This window comes from Rhineura floridana, chromosome 8, assembly GCF_030035675.1.
Source record: "Rhineura floridana isolate rRhiFlo1 chromosome 8, rRhiFlo1.hap2, whole genome shotgun sequence".
NCBI classification, from domain to species: Eukaryota; Metazoa; Chordata; class Lepidosauria; order Squamata; family Rhineuridae; genus Rhineura; species Rhineura floridana.
In genome coordinates, this window is record NC_084487.1 from 16,000,166 (window position 1) to 16,023,211 (window position 23,046).

General features: G+C 40.4%; 1 protein-coding gene across 2 annotated transcripts in view; it reads left to right on the forward strand.

Annotated features, from left to right (window-relative positions):
* Positions 1-373: 373 nt before the first annotated feature.
* Positions 374-23,046, forward strand: part of ETNK1 (ethanolamine kinase 1) — a 47,697-nt gene continuing 25,024 nt past the window's right edge. Inside the window, exon 1 of one of the 2 annotated variants that reach the window (XM_061638406.1) lies at positions 374-783. In XM_061638406.1, coding sequence (XP_061494390.1) covers positions 607-783 — 177 coding nt within the window. In that variant the 5' untranslated portion in view covers positions 374-606. The remainder of the gene's footprint in view (positions 784-23,046) is intronic. The other variant, XM_061638405.1, reaches the window with a different exon arrangement.

A 23,046-nucleotide genomic window follows, 5' to 3' on the forward strand; every position in this document is an offset into this window, starting at 1 on the left:
CGAAAATGCTAATAGTAATGTACAGGATTGCGCTGCCTGGGCTGGAAGAAGAGAGGAAACCCCTCCTTGTTCACGCTAAATGAGAGGGGAGCCTAGAAAAACATACTTCTCTGCATGCCATCCTGTACCACTGCATGTACTTGAATGGGGAAGCGGTGGACGAGGGGAAAAAAGCGAGGGAACTAGCGAGCAGCATTCCAACCCGCCCACCTCTCACTCCCAACCCAGACGAGTACGCTCCGCCCCCTCGCTCGCAGGCTGCCCTGCTCATGCGCGTGCCAGACAGCGAACCTGACCAAGAGAGAGCCTTGTGGGAAAGGCAGGCAGGCGTGGGGAGCTCGCTAATTATAATAATTTTTAAAGGCTGTGGGCGGCGCTTCCTTTCCATCCGAGGAACAGGAAAGACAAGGAAAGGAGGGTGGGGGAAAAAAGCGCCTCTCCTCCGGCTGTGGCACCTCCCCTCTTTCCCTCTCTCCGCTAGTTGGCCTCGCGCCGTTCAGTTGCCGGCTGCGCCGCTCGCGTGACGACGTCGTTGCTACCGCTCGTGCGCCTCGCGCCGCTGCCGTTGAGATTCGGAGCCCACTCGCGCCTTCCTTCTCCTCTTTCATGGCCAACTACATCCATGTGCCGCCCGGCTCGCCCGAGGTGCCCAAGCTGGACATCGTCGTCAGCGAGAGAGACCCTTCGGGCGGCGGCGGCGGAGGGCTGGCCTACCGCCACGGAGCCCTTCAGCTCCTCAGAGAACTGAGGCCTGACTGGAAGCCCGAGGAGGTGACGCTTAAGGTAAAGGGGGTGGTGGGGAAGAGGGGCCGGGGAGGGGGGCGAGGAAGGATAGGAAGCTGCGGCCTCGTTGAACCTGAGGGAAGTAGTGGTGGCGGCGGCTGAGGAGGAGGAGGGTAGGAGAGGCCGGTTATGGGCTGGGGGATAGCAATAGAGGAAGAGAAGGGGAGGAGGCAAATTGGTGGGGAGGGGGAGAGATGACGAGCAGCCATTGTGGTGAAGCGAGGGAAGGGAGGAGCAGCGGCAGGAACGGTCCTTTCTCTCGATCTCCCAGTTCTTCCCTCTTGAAGGGGGAAAATGACTCTTCAAGTCATTTTTGTGTTCTAGTAATATGGCCCGACGAATACAGGATGAGGAGTTGTGTGTGTGTGCGCGCGTGTGTTTGAGTGGTGTGTTCATATGGGAGTATGTAAATGCATGATTCGGGTTAGTACAGGTCTGAGGACACAGGGTGGTGAGGAGTGTGTGTGTGGGGGGGTGTTTGTGTGATATACTTGTGTGTGTATTTATATGTGTAATTCGGAATTTGAGCTATATTCTTGCAGTGTAGCCTGAAGGATAATCTCTCGGTGTGTGTGTATTGTTTGCGTGGTATAGGGTGTGTACTCGGAGTCTGAAGGGTACAAGACTGGGAGAGTGGGTGTGTATATTGTGGCTATACATATACTGTATATAAACTTGGGGGGGGTAACATAAATAAGCCTGAAGGAATTGCCCAGCTCTCTCATTTGGTCGTCCACATTTCCCAGAAAGCACCTCTTTCTTCTCTCTCCCTCCTCATAATCTCAGCAGGGCTTGTCTTTTCTCTTTCTCACCCCCCATCCCCTTGAATTGGACTGTGATTCTTGAAAGTTCAGATCCACCTCCAACAGTAACAACAACATAAAAGTAAAACATGATGGCTTGTAGTAAGGGGGGAAAGGAACAAGGGGGTTTACAATGGGGAGAGGATGGGCTCCTTAGTATGGGCTAACCTTCCCAAAGTTCCCATGCAGGCTTTTGGGGTGGGGTAGGTTAAGAGGTGAAAGGGGTACCATATAGCTAGCAAGCACACACACCCATACAGATCTCAATTGAGGAAATCCACCTTCTTTTCTTCCCTCATCTTTCAGGAGAAACATAAAGAAAAACTTGCATTTCTCTTAGCACAAATGAATATGGGGAGGCGATTACTTGCCTCCACCCTTTCCCGAAAGCACTTTTCTTTGGAGAGGGATATTCTGGTAATAAAGCTGTGGGATATGGGTGATAAGAGAAAGCTCTTCTGTCTCTTCCTTCTGAGAGCACATTGCAGTTACTTGTTTTTTCCCCTAAAACAACACTGATGTCCTTTTCAAATCTTCCTCACCCTACTGAAGAATTAAGCACCTGGACAGCTTTAGGCCATGACTTTCACCCCAGGAAAATGTATCAATAAACTCTTGTACAGATGTGGCCCATAAGAAGTAAAGGTTAAAGTAAAGTGTGAATATGGTAGCATAGGTTTGTATCCAACTAAGTTCTACGCAGAGTCAATCCATTTAAACTAATGAATATATTTTAGTCATGTCCATTAATTTCACTGGGACTACTAGCATTGGATACAACTCAAAACTCTTTTCAGGGGCAGTGTTACCTTTCCAACTTTTTAAAACTTTTGTCACACAGTTTTTATTATGGTGAGATGATGGACTGAAAGGTCCAGATGACAGTTAAACAGCTTTAATTTAAGCTTTATTTATTTGTGGTGTTGTTATGTGCCTTCAAGTCGATTACGACTTATGGCGACCCTATGAATCAGCGACCTCCAAGAGCATCTGTCATGAACCACCCTGTTCAGATCTTGTAAGTTCAGGTCTGTGGCTTCCTCTATTGAATCAATCCATCTCTTGTTTGGCCTTCCTCTTTTTCTACTCCCTTCTGTTTTCCCCAGCATTATTGCCTTTTCTAGTGAATCGTGTCTTCTCATTATGTGTCCAAAGTATGACAACCTCAGTTTCATCATTTTAGCGTCTAGATTTGTGGTGTACAATTGCATTATTTTAACATGTGGGAAGGGAAAGGTTATCCACAAAATGTAGTTGATATAAAACATCATACAAAATATCCCTTCTGTATGCTGGCCAGAAAACTTCTTGCAGTGCCTTACTGCTGGGCTGTTTGACAAGAGATGCATTTATAGTAATATCTTTTGGGGGGGGGAGTCTGCCCTGGCCTCTTGGATGGGGTAGGCTATAAATATAGAGAAGCAGATCTGACAGTAAGAGAGTCTTGGCTCTTTAGCTGGTATTAATATTGGAACATCTTGTGATCTCCATAAAAGTTGCTTTGTAGCTGGTATTTCATCATTTTATTATTTGACTGGAGTATCTGCCTGACATTGGCATTAAATACTTTTATTCTTGGAGTTCCAGAGCTCATTTGGTTTCCTGGTTAGGGGTGTTATAGCTGTGATCAACTGAAGGTCTGTTATACTTGCAAACATTTGTGCTTCTAAGAACACAGCAAGCAGTGATATGGACTTTCAGGAAGATTTTGAATATGCATTGGAAAAAATGAAAATTTTCAGTTTGCATTGGAAAAAATTCTTACACCTTGGAGTGATCTAATTTAGTATGTTTATTTTACTTGTATTTAGTAAACAAACCATGAAAAGCACGCCATATTAGTTTTTGTCCTAGTACCCAAGTATATGACCTGAATATTTTTTGGGGGGAGGGGACAATTAATGAACATAATGCGGTCTAAATGTTAGATTATGTAAAGGTTTTTGTTGGAATACTTGTAAAAATGTAACAATAGCATGAACTTACCAAAAGCAAAGATGCTGAAAACTGTTTGCACAAACATTTTATCATCCTAAAGGACTGTGATATGCTGACAACCACACATCTTTTTCAGCAAAGTTCAGTGCTCTTCCACTTTTGAGCCTTGGTTTTGATTTGACCTGCACAGCCAATGAGGTGAATTCAATTAATAACTTGAGTTTGTTTTGGTTTCATTCATTTAAGAAGTTAGGAATACTACTGTTATGAATATATGTCCAAAGAGGTAGAATAATATTAAATAAATAAATAAAACCATAAACACTAAGACTTGTACAATCATTAAAAATCAGTACAATAAATATATAATCATTCCCAATGAACTGTTCTGAAAATCCCCCTACCCCCTTCTTACAACTCAGGGACACATACTTATAAAATATAAATATATAAATAAATATATTTATATATTCTCTCACATACATGCTAGGGATAATCACCTAAAACATTAATTACAATTTTGAAACTTCCAAGCTTGCCTAATATTGGATATGCACTTGGCATCCATTCATTTACTAGTCAACGTATGAAACAGAAAGATTTCCAGGGGGAAAAGGCGTTGAAGAAAATTCTGTTTTTGAAAAAATTTCTACCCCACGTCACTGACAGTGAGTATATTCTAATAATGGATAATAATATCCATTGCTATCATTTGAGGCACAGGTGGCCTTGGTGGCACTGAATGCCTTCGGTCATTTTATGCTGATGGCCCAACAACAATCCTATTGGGACAGGGATAACTTGGTTACAGTCGTCTCTGCTCTGGTAACTTCAAGATTGGACTGTTGCAATTCAGTTTACATGGCGCTGCACTTGAAAATAGTTCAGAAGCTTTAGATTGCACAGAATGTGGCTGCCTAACGTTTGACAGATTCAAGGCAAACAGTTAATGTAATATCGATTCAGTTACCACTACACTCGCTAATTGTATGCTTTCGAACCCAACTTAAAATGCTGTTTTGACCTATAGAGCTCTTTATGGCTCATGATCCCAATTACTTTTGGAATGCCTCTTCTGGTATGAACCTGCCCAGACCGTTAGATCTGCCCTAGGTCCTCTTTTTGAGGGAGACCCAGTGTATAGTAACAAGGGAGAGGGCCTTTTCATTTGTGGCTCCCTGTCTGTGAAAGTCTTACCCTAGCGAGGTCCGCCTGGCACCGTTTATCTTTTTGGTGCCAGATAAATACATCTTTTTTCCCAGGTATCTGATAGACTGAGATGATGTTTTGTTAGTGTGCTGCCAAGTTTCCTGTGGCTGTTACAGCAGTTGTTCTGTTTTTATGGTATTGTGTATTTTTGTTTTTAATGTGTTGTAAGTTGATTGGAGACCATCAGATAACAAGTGATTACCACTTCTAACTAATAATAATCTGTAATCTTCCTTATGATTTGTTTTATTGTCTTCTGGTTTGTTGCTCAGTATTTGATCATATTTTTATATTTGCATCCAAAGTAACCTTCCCAGTACTAAAGGATTCTTTTCAGATAAAAAAGAGAGTCTCTTTGAGGTTAATAGTTACATGAAAGAATCTTATTAAAATAGAATATTTGCTCTAGAATTCTACTTTAGGTGAGTTTAATTTCTTTAAATTATATGAAGTCTCAGAAATAGTAAATAGTGACTAAACTGCTTAAATTGTCAATTTAGGCTTGGAGGCTGTTTGCATAGCTTTGATGATGTGGTGTGATCCAACTATAATTTGCATCATGCTTGAAATAATTTCTCCATTGTAATTTGTAACTAATAACATGGGAGAAAACCCTTTAAATGTCCATGTATTCACCTATTGAGAGAATGCCCAAGCATACAAATGTAAGATGCCAAGACCTGGATGGGTGAGTGAGGACATATACACTCAAGACTATGCCATGGCAGTTGAGGTATGGTCTTTTGCATATTGTATGCTGGGTAGATTGCTTCTGCTAAAATATGACAAGGCTGTATCTTCCTATTTATCATTAGCAGCAAGAAAGAAAAGGACTCAAGGCTGCAGGGTGAAAATACAAGAGTATAAGGGGGAAATATGGGAGCAAGTAGTAGGCTATCTACATGTATGAGTTACATATAAAAATGTAAATGTACGGCCTTCAAGTCGATTCCCACTTATGGTGACCCTATGAATAGGCTTTTCACGGTAAGCGGTATCCAGAGGGGGTTTACCATTGCCTTCCTCTGAGGCTGAGAGGCAGTGACTGGCCCAAGGTCACCCAGTGAGCTTCATGGCTGTGTGGGGATTCGAACCTTGGTCTCCTGGGTTGTATAGGGAGTATTTAAAAAGTCACCAAATTCTTGTAATATGAAACTGAAGGAGGTAAATAACACTTGCTCCATTTGTAACAGTTTATAGTTTTTAGTGAACCATGTATGTACCTTGTAGAGTTTCCAGAAATGGCTATTGCTAAGCTAAACTGCAGCGGGTTAGCTGGATTTTAGCATTCTAGATCCATCATAGAGAGTTTTTTTGTTTAGTAGCAACCTTATACAGCAGATTCAAATTTCACTTAGCCAGTGTACCTGTTGCAAGGTTGGATTTATGTTAAGCTTTGGCAGTCACTTTTAAAAGTGTTTCCATTATCGACTCACTAGATTATCAGTAATTATAGCCTTATATTTGTTAGGCTAGAATAGAACTTGACCTATTACCACATTCACTTTTTCTCAGGCTACAGTCCTATATATGGTGGTGATAGACTGCCTTCAAGTCGATCCCGACTTGTGGCAACCCTATGAATAGGGTTTTCATGGTAAGCGGCATTCAGAGGTGGTTTACCATTGCCTCCCTCTGAGGCTGAGAGGCAGTGACTGGCCCAGGGTCACCCAGTGGGCTTCATGGCTGTGTGGGGATTCGAACCCTGGTCTCCCAGGTCATAGTCCGGCACCTTAACCACTACACCATACAGGGAATTTACTTCTGAGTAGACATGTATAGGATTGCACTGTAAATGTTGGTTGTCTACTAGTCTTACTAAAACTAAATAAGTGGTATAAGTGTAGTTAAAATTAACATTCTTGCTCTATCGTTGATGCTGTATATACCAATACCACTGCTTAATTTAGGCTGCAATACAATACAGTGTCTTCTCAGAAGTAAGCTCCATTGGGTTCAGTGCCACCGTGGTCCTTGTGAATCATCTAGATTGTTAATTGACCTTTGTGTTTATTATATTAATATTTTTTATTTTGTGGTGGTTTTAGACTGCTTTGAAGTTTTTAACAAAATAGAGGTATACAAATATTTTTATAAATAAATAATAAATAAATAAATGAAGAATATTAAGACTTTAAAAAGAATAGAAAATGCTCAAGCAACAATTGTAAAAATATCAATGTACTGATTGCTAGGAAAAGTTTACTATACCCATGGGATAAAGACAGGCAGTTTAAATAAAATAGCAGGGTAGAATCTAGTTTTGTGCCACCAGACTGTACCTTCTCACCCTCTCCCACAATCCCCCCAATCTGCTGTAGAATACCCCAATTTAATAACAATCCATTAAAATATATTTTTTAAGTCTTTCTCCAAAAAACCCCAACAACACTGGTGCTTTGTTTCGAAGCAGTTTTAGAGCTGAGTTGGAAATAACATACACGCTTAGCTGTAAGCAAGGCTGCAATCCAGTAAGCACATACCTGGGAGTAAGTCCCATTGAACCCAGTGAAGCCTACTTCTGAGTAGACATGTATTAGATTGCACTAAGTCCCATTGTGCTCCATGTGACTTACTTCTCAGTAGACATGGATAGGATTCTGGTATAAGTGCATTGGAAAAAATGACACTTTTTAAATAAGTTAACTAATGGCTCTTTTTTGTTACCCTTTCTGCTTTGGGCAGGTACAACGGCCACTTATAGTGATGTGGATGGAAAAGTTTCCATTTCAGTATTATTGTGTGCATATGCCAACTTTAACACCCATCCACCCCATTTTACAAATCAATAAATATATCTTCTCTCACAATTCCTAGAGATAGTCATCTGAAAAAATTACAGTTTTTAAACTGTCAAGCTTGTTTAATATTGCATTGATATCTGTACACTGCCAGTAATGCATTTTATGAAAATATACATGTTTAGACATTTTAGAGAATTCTATTTGAATGAGGAAAAACGTTACACTGGGGACTCTAGCATTAGTCAGTGTCTGATGGGCATCACTGCACCCACAGACACCTCATTGGTGCTTGCCTAGGCCTTCTGCCTCTCTGTAATTAGTTATTTATAAAAATGATATTTGGGGTGACCTGCTTTTTGTCTACGTTGTTTTGGCATGGGTGGGTATTTTGCCTATTTGGGGGTGGGGTCTATTTTGTTTGTCTGAAATGGGTTTATTAGTGAACGCAAATCAGATTTTCAGATGTGCCCCTTTGTTCAAAAAGGTTGGATGCTCTGGGATTCACTCTCAAATGAGTTGTAGTATCTTGACTTCCTGACTGACATGGTATGCTGTAATTCACTGCCCAGCTACTTTTTTCTTATTAAGATTTTAATTCCAGAACCTGGAACTGCGTACAAATATTTCATGTAGTTTAATGGTTTGAGGCTTTTCCCCAGTGATCTCACTATATTTTTTAGAGTTCAGTTACTAAGATTCTTTTCTTCTGTTGTACCAATGTTTGTCAACTGTGACTTTGCCTGTGTTTCAGATCTTCACTTGCAGCTAAATTCTTAATTGTGAGCAAATTTTCTGGCTGTTTAAAAATATGCTTGCTTTTTAAAAATATGATTTCTTACCTTGTCCTCACCTGAAGTCCTGTTTAGTGGCACAAATTGTTCCTATTACACAGAACATTTAGTTGCTTCTGGGTCAGTCCAGAAACTTTCACCAAGGGGTGGTTTCTGCACCATTTATACATATATATCTATATTGAGACACCAAACACACATTTCACCAAAAACACAATTCTTTATCTATCCTCGCTTGCTTGCTGCTCACCCTTTGATGTAGAGTAGTTAACAACTATATAAAAATGATGTCCAGAGTATTGTGAATAAAACCTTTTTTTGGTTGAAAATACTTATAAAAGCAGAGAAATTAAAGGTACCGTAAACCCTTGCAGCACCAGTTTTTAGATGGCACTCACCTCTTTTCATCCCCCCTATAAATCAGGGTGCCACATACAATTTTTCTAACTGTTTTTGGTGTCAGTATGGCTACTACTATTACAACATTTCTATCCCACCTTTCCTCCAAAGACTTCAAGGTGGCATTCAGACATGGCTCTCCCCCTCCCAATGTTATCCTTGCAACGTATTTAGATTCCCCCCCAAAAAACCGATGCAGCAACCACTTAAATTCAAATCCGGTGAAATCTGCTGGAATTACCCTTCTATTCAGATAGCTCATAGCTGTAACACCTTTTATGATATTTTTTCCTGTCTGTTGGGAAAACACTACTAATAAAAAAGAAAACTGAGATACTGCAAGAATGCTATTAATAGAATAATTATATTGGTAACTTGTTCAATGACATGTATCTTATGTCATTATGCAACAGCTCTCTTGTGGAATCATCTGGTCATGTGACATAATGCATGAAGCAGCTACATAATCATGAAAATGATGCATGTGCTTTGTGATCTTTATAAGCAAATGGCTACTTCATTGTATGTTACTGGATTGTTGTATAATTTGGTTGGCATGTGTCTGAGGGCTAAGGACAGTAATTTAGATCTAGATTGTGTTGTAGTTTGTAGGAGTGGACCATATATGCCTAGGGTTACCAGGTCTCTTGTTTTTGGCCGGAGTCTCCAGTTTTTGGGGGGCCTCTCCGGCTAGCGCCCCTTAATCTCCAGACTCTCAGCTTCAATTTTAAAAAAAATTAAGTTTCTAAGTGGTCTGGTTCCCGAGATATACACCAAAACGTCAACCGCCCCCCCGCGCGACTGTTAAATCTGTTTTACAGATGTTTAGAACAGCTCCTAACTCTAACTACAACTCCCATCTGTCCAATCCAGTGGCCATGCTGGCTGGGGCTGATGGGAGTTGTAGTTTAAAAAAGTAACTTGTTCAAGCTCTGGCTCTAATCTTTTAGGATTGTAGCCAATAAATGAAGCCAGGTTGTGACTTCTTGATCCAGGCATCCCTAAGCTTAATTTCAACGTCAGAAAATGGAGGCTTTCAGATTTTGCAGTTTGTGTAAGTAATATGGCTTAAAGTTTTTTTTTCCTCTTTTGTGCAAGAGTCAGACCCTGGACTATGAAATATGAAAGTATTTAATCCAATACTCCATTAGGACTTACTTTTGAGTAGACATGGTTAGGATTGTATGGGGTGTATTTTTACACCTTCATTAGGACTTACTTTTGAGTAGACATGGTTAGGATTATATGGGGTGTATTTTTACACCCGTGTGTGTGTGTGTGTGTGTCCTTTCCAACAACCCTGTGAGGTAGGGTTGGTGATTGGAAACCAAGGGAGCTCACAATAAGAAATAAATCACTTTAAAAACCAATAACCATAAAACAAGTATAAACAGTTGCAAAACAGCTTAAAGTGGCATGATTTTGAATTTTCGGTTGAGTGAATGAAATTTATTTATTTATTATTTGATTTATATCCCGCCCTTCCTCCCAGTAGGCGCTCAGGGCGGCAAACAAAAGCACTAAAAACACTTTAAAAATCATAAAAACAGACTTTAAAATATATTAAAACAAACCATCTTTAAAAACATTTTTAAAAGCTTTAAAAACATTTGTTTTTAAAGAAAATGTTTAAAAACATAGTAAAAAGCAATTCTAACACAGACACAGACTGGGATAAGATCTCAACTTAAAAGGCTTGTTAAAAGAACAAGTTCCTTATCACTTCAGGGTACAGTTTTGCCCGGTTAAGTAAGCCTCATTGAATACATTGGGACTTGCTTCTGAGTAAACAAACATAGGATTGCACTATAAATATCTTTACAGGTTGTATAAATAATAAACATATTTGATAGTCATGCTTAGATAAATATTTTGTCATACTGTGTCCCAATAAGTATCCGATTTCACACTATGGTTGTATAATACTTCATCTACATTTTAAGTATGCCTTGGGGTGGTCATGGTTCTCCATTGTCTTCATCCTGAGGGGCAGATAGGCTGAGAGATGGTGAGTAGCCCATGGTCACCCACTACAGTTTATAGCTCATTTCCATTTTGAAAAATTAATTAAAACAATTTACATGCAGGCAAAATTTATTAAGTGGATTCACACAATATGTTTAAAGCACATCCAACTCGCATTTAAAGCGCACAATGTCCGCTAAAAAATCCTGGGAAGTGTAGTTTCCCCCTCACAGTTATAGTTCTCACCACTCTTAACAAACTGCAGTTCCCATGATTCTGTGGTGGGATTGATGTGCTTCAAATGGGTGTTGAATGTGCTTTAAATGAATGGTGTGGATCTGCCCTAGGTATGATGTGCATTCAAGAGTGAATTGAAAAGAACAATTTTATAAGATACTTCTTACTCTTACTCATTTCTCAGACCTCTTTCTGAAGTGAAGGGTCAAATCCGTAAAGAAGTTTGGAGCAGCCACGTTAAAAGATAAGGGCAGGGCATTCCAGGCAGGGGGTTGCCAACCCTGCTTGGATATGCATGTCTTTGCAGAGGATCCCTAGTCAAGGTTTACCAACAGCACAATTCAAACTATATCTGCTAGAAGTCAGTCTTGTTGAGATCTATGGGGCTTAATCCCTTAGTAAGTGTGTTTAGAATTGCAGCCTTCAGGAGCATCCATCTTTACTCCCCAAAGCTCCCATCTAACATCTCCACAACATTAAGCTCCTTTGTCCCTACAGTGACCTTCTGATGACTGGCCTGGCCTGAAGGCACTTAACCCTTCTTGCTGAAACCAAGTAGGCTAGATTAAATGTTCGCTACCCAGGCTCCATCTTTTAGCTAAGATTTCTATCTTAATTTCCAATCAGATTTTTTTTAATTGTATGCTCCAAGCAACTGTGATCGATGCTTAATGTATTGTGCTTAATGACATCACTAGGGCCCGCCTCTCAAATCTCAGGTTTTGGGTTGCTTCTGACGTGGCAACCCTATATATGCCTCTGTTTCTAAAATCTCTTCTTGAGGTTGAGAAACAGTTCATTGGACACTTGTTGACAGACTGAGCAGAAACTAATGGCTTGAAGAATGACTTAAGTTCTGGCAGTTAATTATTTGGATAAGGATGACACAGAATAGAGATAATATGCTAATCTTAGTTCAGCTGGATGCATTTGAGAGTACTACCAGTTCATGTGGAAATGCTAACAAGCTAAACTTCATCAGTATTATTTTAAGTGCTTTCATAATTAACAAATTTTAGCTCCTTATAGTCCTTGTCATGCAGTTGTTTGTGTTTGTACACTGTAACCTTAGATTAGTATAGTACACCATTGTGGCCCAAATGAATGTCAGCAGTGACAAAGAAGCATTTTTTTAATTAACATAACTTTCATGTTTTGCCCAGCTAAGTTAATCAACTACATCTGTAGCTAATAATGAGAATTTTGAATATTGATACTCCATTGAAACATAGGATTGCAGACTGTACAGCTTTTGATGGTTAATTCATGCATTATATTGAGGAATGGAACCACCATTACATTGAAAAGGGGTAAGTTCCTGGTATATAGAAATGGATCACTTCTCTATGCTTAGTTGCCAACTTAACTTTAACCCCAGCAGCACAAATATAAAGTCCAGCAACTTCGTTTTTATTTATTTATTATTAGAGTTACATCCTGCCCTTTCTCCCAGTAGGAGCCCAGGGTGGCATGTAGACTGTATGGCATTCAACGACTAGCTGTTGTATGAAGTAAAGAAACTCCCTGACTGCTTAGTAGAAAAATCATCAGGCTCTATTTTCAGGATTTTTTTCTTTCTAAAACAGCCAAAATGTTCTCTGCTTGCACCAACATAGATTAGGATCTCTTGATCTAAGGAGTTGTGCTGGCTTCTGTTCCTTACCACATGACCACAGCCATGCACAAGCTGCTAATATAGTAAGAATTCCAGATTCCATGACTCCAATGAGTATTATGGCAGAGAACTGAATCCTGTTCCAAGTCAATCACCCTATGCCTTATATAGCTACCAGTAAAGCAGACGAGAGAACACACATTTGTATTGTAACTTGGAGGAATCACTATTTGTCATAGGTGTAATTTTATGGACAATGGGTTGTATTCAGCTAAGTCCTGCTCAGAGTAGACCCATTGAAATTACTGAAACCAAATTAGTTATGTCTATTAACTTCAATGGGTCTACTCTGAGCAGGACTATTTATTAATTAAATTTATATCCCATCATACTAGAAGGAGCTCAGGGCAGCAAACAAAAGCACTAAAGCATTCTAAAACATCTTTTAAAATAACAGCTTTAAAAACCAGGGTACTCTACAGGGTACAGACTGGGATAAGATCTCTACTTAAAAGGCTTGTTGAAAGAGGAAGGTTTCAGCAGGCACTGAGAAGATAACAGAGATGGCACCTGTCTAATATTTAAGGAGAGGGTATTTCCAAAGGTAGGTGCTACAACAGTGAAGGTCTGCTTCCCATGTAGTGCTGAATGTACCCCTCATGAGATGGTATCTGGAGGAGGCCCGCATGACTGAGTATGTAAGAGGGACTGGTCATATATGGAGTGATACCCTGCCACAGTGAACAGTTGCACTGCCGCATTTTGCACCACCTGCAGCTTCTGGACCAAGTTCAAGGGCAGCCCCAAATAGAGCGCATTACAGTAATCCAACCTGAATGTTACCAGTGCATGGACAACAGTGGTCAGGCTATCCCAGTCCAGGAGCACCCCCAGACTATGAGCCTGCCCTTTCAGAGGAAGTATAACTCCATCCAAAGTAGGCAATTGACCAGTTATCAGGAACCACCAACCCACAGCACCTCTGTCTTGCTAGGATTCAGAATCAGTTTATTGACCCTCATCCAAACCACCACTGAGTCCAGGTGCTGTTCCAGGGCTTCCACGGCCTATCCTGATCCAAATGTTACAGAGAAATTGAGCTGGGTATCATCAGTGTGCTGCTGACACCTTGCCCCAAATCTCATGATGACCACTCCCAAGGGCTTTGTATAGATGTTAAACAGCATTGGGGACAAGATGGTACCTTGTGGCATCTGACAGCACAACTACCAGGGGACCAAAAGACTGTCACCCAATGCTTTTCTCTGAAAACAACCTTGGAGATAGGATCGGAACCACTGTAAAACAGTACCTCCAATACCTATCCCACCAAGTCGGCTCAGAAGGGTGCCATGGTCAATGTTTTCAAAAGCAGCTGAAAGATCAAACAAGAGTAACAGGGTCATACTCGCCCTGTTCTTCACCCAATAAAAGTCAACCATGAGGGCGGCCAAGGCCAATTCAGTCACATAACCGGGCTTGAACCCAGATTGGAATAGGTCAAGTTAATCTGTTTCATCCAAGAATACTTGCAATTGCTGCACCACAACCCTTTCAAATCACCTTCACTAAAAAGGGATGTTTGTGACTGGAGATATGGATGGGACATCAAGATTGCAACAGAGGCTAGCAACTTTACCTTCAAAGTGCCTTGTAAGCAATTCACAGTGGGGCTCCAAAGGGTCTAAAACTCAATTTCCTGAAGTTGATGTCAACACACCCCTGACAATATGAAAAAGCTCCACTGGACGGCTACTTGAGGGTGCGATGGAGGCAGAGAAGTGGGCCTTCTTCGCCACCCTCACTTGCCACACAGTAGGCATGGTTATGATGTTTTCTTGTGCCTGATCACCCTCACAGCGTGTCTTTCACCAATTCTGCTGTAGCCGTTGCCAAGCCTGTTTCATTGCCCTTGGCACACTGGTGTACCCAGACTGGGCTCCACAGTGCTAGAGAGAGCACTTGGGCATCCTTGTTAAGAGCCCAACACATCTCATTGTTCCACAACATGACAATGGCTTCAGCAGGGTCACCTTTCTATCCACTGGAAACTCCCCCAGGGCATTCAAAAATCCAATGGAGACAGCTGGGCAGCAGGGTGGACAGTACACCACCAGCAACCCTAGTCTACTGTCTCTTTGGCCTGATACCAGGTACAGGCCATGACAGTGGTTTCCTGGTGACAGATATGGACATTATATGGGCTACAGCACCACCACCCCAATCCCTGCAGCCTGTGCTGGTGTTGCACCAAGTATCCAGGTGGGCAAAGCTGGACCAGGTCAAGTCCTCCTGGCTCACCCACACATGTCTTGGTAATGCACACCAAATCCACACCCTCATCCATGATCAAAATCATGGATGAGTGTGGCCTTATTGTGCACTGATCTGGCATTAAACAACAGCACACACAGGGCAGTGGGCACAGCAGATGAGCTACCAGGAACCCATGTGTGGGAGGAGCAGGAGCAAGGAACAAGGTGTAAATAGCCTTGCCTTCGTCTTCCATGGTTCCTCATTGCCTCCCCATGGCTATATCTCCCTCTAGGACTAGCATTGAATATCACCCTAGCAATTGCAATTGCCTGGTTTGGTTAGTTGGACACACGTGGTGTGGATGGAGATGTATTTAGATTGTGGTGTTGTGATTCCGTTGTACAGTGAATCGCTACTCTTCTTTTCTCCCCCAACCTTGATTCTTGGCCTTCCATATCCCAGGCATTTGTCTTTGTTACCAGCTGGCAGCCAAGTTTCGGAAGGTCAAGAACAATGTATGATTTATTGAAATGGCAATAGAAGATTGTCAAGTATATTAAGTAAAGTACCACAGTGGCCTCTACTGGCAACTTCAGGAAGGAAAACATTTTAAGTGTTGGAGCAGGAACTTTTTTTGGTCAAGGGCTGTTAACCCATAGAGAAAATCAACTAGGGCCACACAATCTTGATTTATTTATTTATTGTATTTATATACTGCCCCATAGCCGAAGCTCTCTGGGTGGTTTACAATAACTAAAAATATTAAAATTATATTATATTAAAAATATTAAAATTATATTATTAAAAATATGGACCAAGAGATAGTTTTAAAAGTATGGATTAGATTGACTGTAAGCTAGTCAGATCCACAGCTTCAAAGCTCTTCTCAGGCTCTCTCCCTCTCTTTCCCTTTCCCTTCGCCACCTCTCCCAGTCTCTGAAAAAACCTCTGTGGAAAAGAACATTCCAGTCAATCCAAGTTCAGAGCTGCCCTAACACCACAGCTTATTTATTATTTTACTTTTATATCATCTCTGCCTTGTGACATGGAACCCAAAGCAGCATGCCTGTGGTTCCCAGGTTATCATCCTTACATGCAGTGACCAGACCCATACCTGTACCCTCAGGTAGACTACATGCTGGGATATGCTTCACTGCTTCTTTGCTGGCAGTTGCACTTACCTGAATTGGAACACTTCTTGAGCAGCCTCCTTGCCAGGCGCAGGTCGTAGCAGCACTTCAGTGAGGGTGAAAGAAAGCAGCCACCTTTCTTTCTTTCTAGGAAGAGCACACACCTGCCTCCCCCAGCCTGGCCACACTGCCCTAGGCATATGTGGTCTTACTAGTGAGGGGAGAAGAACAGGGTGTGGAGTTAAAGCTGTTGCAGTATCTTCTCACTGCTATTTCACTACTTTGCTGGTGCTCGTACTTGCTTGTGCAGTTGGGCGCTGCTCACTGTCCATTCAGAGTGGGCTGCAGTGTCTGCTTTGAGGGCTTAATTGAATCAGGCTATAGGTTCCCCACCACATCTGTGGTCTTCAGAAGACAGGGCTCATTGAAAGAGTCAAATTAATATTTTTACAGGCAATATTCATGCAGCATTTATTTAAAAATTTAAACACTTGTTGGGATAAAAACTGAAAGTCATCCATTGCTTGGTCTTGTCATTAAACTACTCTGCTAATTTGACCTCCCTGGCTCTTAGTTACTGGAGCAAGAAAAATGGCAGGTGACTATAGCTATTTACACTTGAAATAGTCAAAATTGACTGCATTTACTTAGGTAATCTCTAGGAATGTAGAATTTCTTAATGTACACAGTCATATTATTAATTCAGCAATTCATCTCATATTTTTGTATTCCATATTACCCATCTTAATTTCAGGATTATGTAACAACATAAATTCAAAATAAATACATAAAACGGCTGAAGATCATTATCTTAATGTCTAATACCATTAGTCTGCCTCTGCTATTAACATGAGCAGGACTTTTCATGTGTTTCCTTCTGTAATTCATAGGCTTTCTTCAGCATCTTAAGGCAGTATCACGCTCTGGTAACCATGCCATTGTGTTAGGCAATACAGTTTTCACATCAGAATACATTATTTTCCTCTGGGAAATATTGTGTTATGCTTGAATATTGAGAGAGCTGAAGATTTATTTGTAAAACAATGTGTATCCTGGCCCCTCGGGACAACTCACAAGTATAATAAAACAACAACTAAAATGACAATATAGTTCAAACCAAAACAGCAATGTACAAAAATCAATCAATCAATGAGAAATGAGATAAAAAGCAGATTAAACTGTTTTCAGTTGCATCCTAAAGGCACTCCATGGCATAACTATTCCTGGACATAAAACCCATGGAAAGGGTTCTTAATACTTAATAATTTATGCTACTGCTTAATAGAAACATTATTTTTTTCAAGTAGCATACCAATGATGATCTTAATAACTGTATAGTCTTTTGTGAATGCCAGTAACTTCAAATAACATTTATTTTAAATGGTTCCTTGGTAACACATGAGAATATTGGTTTTATCTTTTACCAAGAGACAAAATTTACTGTTGATACCGACTGTGATCCTGAAGTACATAAATACTGTCATGCTGTGTCTGACCAAAGGTCTGTCTAGTCCGGCTTAATGGTTGGCAGCCCTGTCAAATGTGCAAGAGAGGCATGATGACCGTGAGCACTCTTTTTGTTCCTATCATCTGATATTAGAGTTGTACCATCTCTGAACAGGGACTTTGTTCTTAGTTGTCCTAGGTAATAGCCATTGACACATCCATTTGTCTATTCTAAGCTAATGGCAGTCAAGCCCTCTTGTAATAAATTCTGTAAGCTAATTCTGGTATGAGAAATTCTTCCTTTTTTTTACCTACCTCCAAACAGCATCATTGGATGACAAGTTCTAGTGGGTAAAGATATAATATGTTTTTCTCTGGAGGACATATCCAAGGTGGCCACCTGGATTTTTCCATCTCTGTTCATCAAACACTACAAGGTGAACACATTTGCTTCGGCTGAGGTATCCTTCTGCAGGAAAGTACTCTAGCATGTGCCACAAGTGGTGGTTCTCCCCCCTCTCTCTAGGGCACGGGTTGCCAACCTTTTTGGATTGGAGGGCACATTTCAAATTGGGACTGCTAGGGGGGTACTAGTCACAAAATGGCTGCTGTGAGAGTGTGGCATAACACAAAATGGCTGCCATGGGGGCATGGCATAAACAAAATTAGAGAGTAGTCATTGTGAAGTTTTTCCCCTAATTGTATTTCCATACTAGAAAAAGCTTGGCCTATTGAATTTTTGCTTGCCATATAGCTGTTAAAGGCACAGGAACCCTATTTTCCCCAATACCAATCCTAAATCAAAGTCTAGGCCATCCTGTACCCACCTACCTGAAATTAAGCCCCATTAAGCACAAAGACTTTTATATCGTACTGTAAGTTAACTATACAGTGAATTCTTAATGAGCCCTGTTCTTGAGCTCCTGCAAAGCAGGAGACATGCCTAAACCTCTTTTGGGGGAGGGGGATTCTTTATCATTTGCCCACACTTATTGTGTAGTAGTATTTGCAAACAACGTCTAGGCACTAACTGATCTCAGGTGAACCCAGCACAGGAAGGATTCATCCTGGTTGCTAGGGAAAAAGGAAGGGCAAACTATGGATATTCCAAGAACTTGAGGGGAGAAAGTGCACTAAAACGAAGGGCAGAACAGCAGCTCTTTTGGACCTCAGGATTCCTATTGCCCAGTGTCAAAACAACTCACCTATCAATCACAGATCTGACTTTACTCATTGATTAGTAACACTGACAGGCAGGAGCTGCCAGGCTGGCTCATTTCACATAAATTGCTTAGAAGGGTACCAGAGACTTCCTTTAAAAAAAAAAGCGCATATTCTGGGCTACCTGCAGGGAGTACCACTGAAGGCCTTAAAGGTTCCATGGTGCCTGTAGGCAGTGAATTGGCAACGCCTGCACTGAGTGTCCTCTTCTTAATATCTCTTGCTTGTATGCTTTACTCTTTTGTTGACTGAGAAGGGAAACTTGATTAGAAAGTTTGTCAGTAGAGGGTCAACTTCTCTTCTGGAAGGCTGGGTCAAAATTAGGGGGGGAAACCCTTTACCAATGGCCAACTAGAAGAGAGAACATTTCAGGTTATACCCCCAGGGTATGGCCATATGTTCCACCCTACACTGAGCAAAAGAGCACTTCATGGAAAAGCCAGCTTTCCATTTTACTCCACAGCATCCATAATTTTGTAAACTCCTGCATTTTTCCCACTGCCATCCTCTCCTTTAGTTCCTTCTTAAAATAAATCTGTGGCCTATTAGCCTTCCATTGTAGAAAATTTAGCAACCATCTAAATACAATTTATTAGTTTTGAAATGTCATATTTCAAAGTTGTAAGATTGAGAAGAAGTGGTTTTATAACAGCATGATACAAATAGGTGGCGGATGGTGCTTACAGCACTTAAATTACTGGAGTTTGTGGATCTAATTTCCTTGTATATAGTGCCCATTAAATTTAATAGTATTAGAATTGAGGAGGCAATAAGAATAAATAGTGTAAAAATCTGACGTTCCTTGACAATATGTTCTAGTAGTCAAAGAAATAGAACGGTAATGCCAAGATGTTAACAGGATAAGTTAAATTATGTCTACATTTTAATTGTAGATTTCAATGAATCACAGAATTGATCTTTTTTGTAATAGTAACTATTCTTTCAGTAAATTAGTAGAAGTTTGTAAATATTATTAAATCTACCCTCTATGAAGCAAAACTAGTATTACTATTTTTCATGAATTTCTGTGTTGAATCTTGTGGGGAAGTATTTTGGTGAAAGATGATATTTTAAAAGCAAGAATAAGTGTTTGACTGCGGTCCACCCTTTTGTGAAATCTTTTTAAAGCAGGAGTTCTCACAGTTTAAATTCTCCAGCCATGCTTACATTGAGAAGCCATATTGCTTCTTATAGCAACATATTAGTCAAATATGTCTGTTTCTTTCCAAAAGTGTTAGTTCATTCTGGAAAACATTTCAGCATCTTCATATGCATAGCTAGTGTATCCTGACATTTAGAAATGTCTCCTTTAAAAAAAAAATTGTTTTTAATTTGCCATATTTGCTGTTTGCTTGTATCCTTTTGTTTCTATAGTATTGAATAAAAGTAGGCTGGTACCCTCTAGGATGCACACCTTAACGTGGTGAGGGGGTTTGAGATTGTTGAAGAAGCTGAGAGCAATGCCATCAGCAGTCTAGACCAATAGACTCCTAGCAGGGGCACCCAAGGCAGAATGGTCAAAGCTGAAACACCAGACTAAGATGCATCCAAACTCGGAGGAAGGCAATGGTAAACCACCTCTGAATATCTCTTACCACTAAGACCATATGAACAGAGTATCCAAAATGCAACACGAGATAGTGCTGGAAGATGAGACCCCCCAGGTCAGAAGGCACTCACCAAGCTACTGGGGAAGAACAAAGGACAAGTACGAGTAGCGCTGTGACTAATGACGCAGCTGGATCAAAGCCGAAAGGAAGCCCAGAGGCTGATGTGCACAGATGCGAAAGGGGAGTCCGGAGTTGTACGATGCATACAATAGGAACATAGAATGTGAGAAGCATGAACCAGGGAAAGTTAGAAATTGTCAAGCAAAAAATGAAACACATCAACATTACAATACTTGGTGTGAGCGAACTAAAATGGACAGGAATGGGACATTTTCAATCAGGCAACTACAAAATATTTTATGAAGGAAATGAGAAATTAAGAAGAAATGGGGTTCCTTTAATAGTGAGAAGTGATGTAGCAAGAGCAATTAGGAGCTACAACACAAGGTCTGAGTGAGTTATGTCAATGAGATTAAATGGGAAATCTATCAACATAACCACATCATCCACGTCTATGCTCCGATGGCAAATGCAGAAGAAGAGGAATTGGAAAGATTTTATGCAGAAGAACAGGAAGAAATTGGTCACACACCAAAACAAGATGTGTTGATAATCATGGGGGATTGGAATGCAAAAGCAGGGCACAGAGAAGAATTAGGGATTGTGGGGAAATGGGGCCTAGGAGACAGAAATGAAGCAGGAGAAAGGCTGATTGAATTCTGTGAAGCCAATAATTTGTTTCTTGCGAACACATTTTTTGAGCAACTAAAAAGACGACTGTACACCTGGACATCACCAAATGGTCAATATAGGAATCAAATTGATTATATAATTGGTAGCAGAAGATGGAGAAGTTCCATACTTTGCGAAAACAAGACCAGGAGCAGACTGCGGTACAGATCATGAACTGGTCGTATCAAAAATCAAAGTAAAGCTTAAGAACAACAAAGCAATCATAATGCCAAAATACAATTTAAATAACATCCCAGAAGCATATAAAGATCAAATAAGGAACAGGTTTGTGGCTTTAAACTAAGTTTACAGAGAACCAGAAGAACTATGGAATGAAGTCAGAGACGTTATCAGGGAAGAATGCAAAAAGACAATACCTCTAGTTAAAAAGGGAGAAGGACGTCAATGGATGACTGAAAAAACTCTTAAAATGGTTAAAGATAGAAGGAAAGCAAAAGGAGATAGAAACACAATCACAACCCTAAATGCAACAATACAGCGACTAGTACGTAGGGGCAAAGAAAACTATTACAGTAGTTACTGTATAGAAATAGAAGAGAGCAAGAAAAAGGGTAAAACAAGAGCCCTGTTCCAAAAGATTAGAGAAATGAAAGGGACATTTAACCCAAGAGTAGGGATGTTGAATAATCAACAGTGGAACACACTGACTGACCGAGATGAAATAAAAGGAAGATGGAAGCAATACACTGAAGAACTCTATAAAAGAGATGCCAGGATGACAGATTCATTCACAGAGGAACCATATGATGAAGAACCAGAAATTTTAGAATGTGAGGTGAAAGCTGCTCTTAAAATACTTGAAAGAAACAAATCACCAGGAATGGATGGCATATCAATAGAGTTGCTACAAGCTACTGAGCCTGAATCTGTCCAAATTTTGACAAAAATCTGTCAAGAAATTTGGAAAACTAAAAAATGGCCCACAGACTAGAAGCGTTCCATATATGTCCCAATTTCAAAGAAAGGGGATCCCAGAGAATGCAGTAATTATCGAACTATTGCCTTAATACCCCATGCAAGTAAAGTAATGCTCAAGATTCTACAACAAAGGCTCTTACCATATATGGAGTGAGAAATGCCAGATGTCCAAGCTGGGTTTAGAAAGGGAAGAGGCACCAGAGATCATATTGCAAACATGTGTTGGATAATGGAACAGAGCAAGGAATTTCAGAAGGAAATCACCCTGTGCTTTATAGATTACAGCAAAGCCTTTGACAGTGTAGATCATGAAAAACTATTGAATGATTTAAAAGAAATGGGGGTGCCACAGCATCTGATTGTCCTAATGCACAACCTATACTCTGGACAAGAGGCTACTACAAGGACAGAATATGGAGAAACCGATTGGTTCCCCATTGGAAAGGGTGTGAGACGAGTGTATTTTTCACCTTATTTATTTAATCTATATGCAGAACATATCATACCGAAAGCAGGATGAAGATGAAGGAGGTGTGAAAATTGGAGGGCTAAATATCAATAATTTAAGATATGCAGACGATACCATACTACTAGTAGAAACCAGTAATGATTTGAAATGAATGCTGATGAAAGTTAAAGAGGAAAGCACAAAAGCAGGACTACAGTAAAAGACTAAAGTAATGACAACAGAAGATTTAAGTAACTTTAAAGTTGACAATGAGGACATTGAACTTGTCAGGGATTATCAATACCTTGGCACAGTCATTAACCAAAATGGAGACAATAGTCAAGAAATCAGAAGAAGGCTAGGACTGGGGAGGGCAGCTGTGAAAGAACTAGAAAAAGTCCTCAAATGTAAAGATGTATCACTTAACACTAAAGTCAGGATCATTCAGACCATGGTATTTCCGATCTCTATGTATGGATGTGAAAGTCGGACAGTGAAAAAAGCGGATAAGAGAAAACAATTCATTGAAATGTGGTGTTGGAGGAGAGCTTTGCGGATACCATGGACTGCGAAAAAGGCAAATGATTGGGCGTTAGAACAAATTAAACCAGAACTATCACTAGAAGCTAAAAGGATGAATCTGAGGTTATCATACTTTGGACACATCATGAGAAGACATGATTCATTAGAAAAAAAAATAATGCTTGGAAAAACAGAAGTGAAGTACTAGTTCCCCTCTATTCAGCACTGGTTAGGCCTCATCTTGAATACTGCATCCAG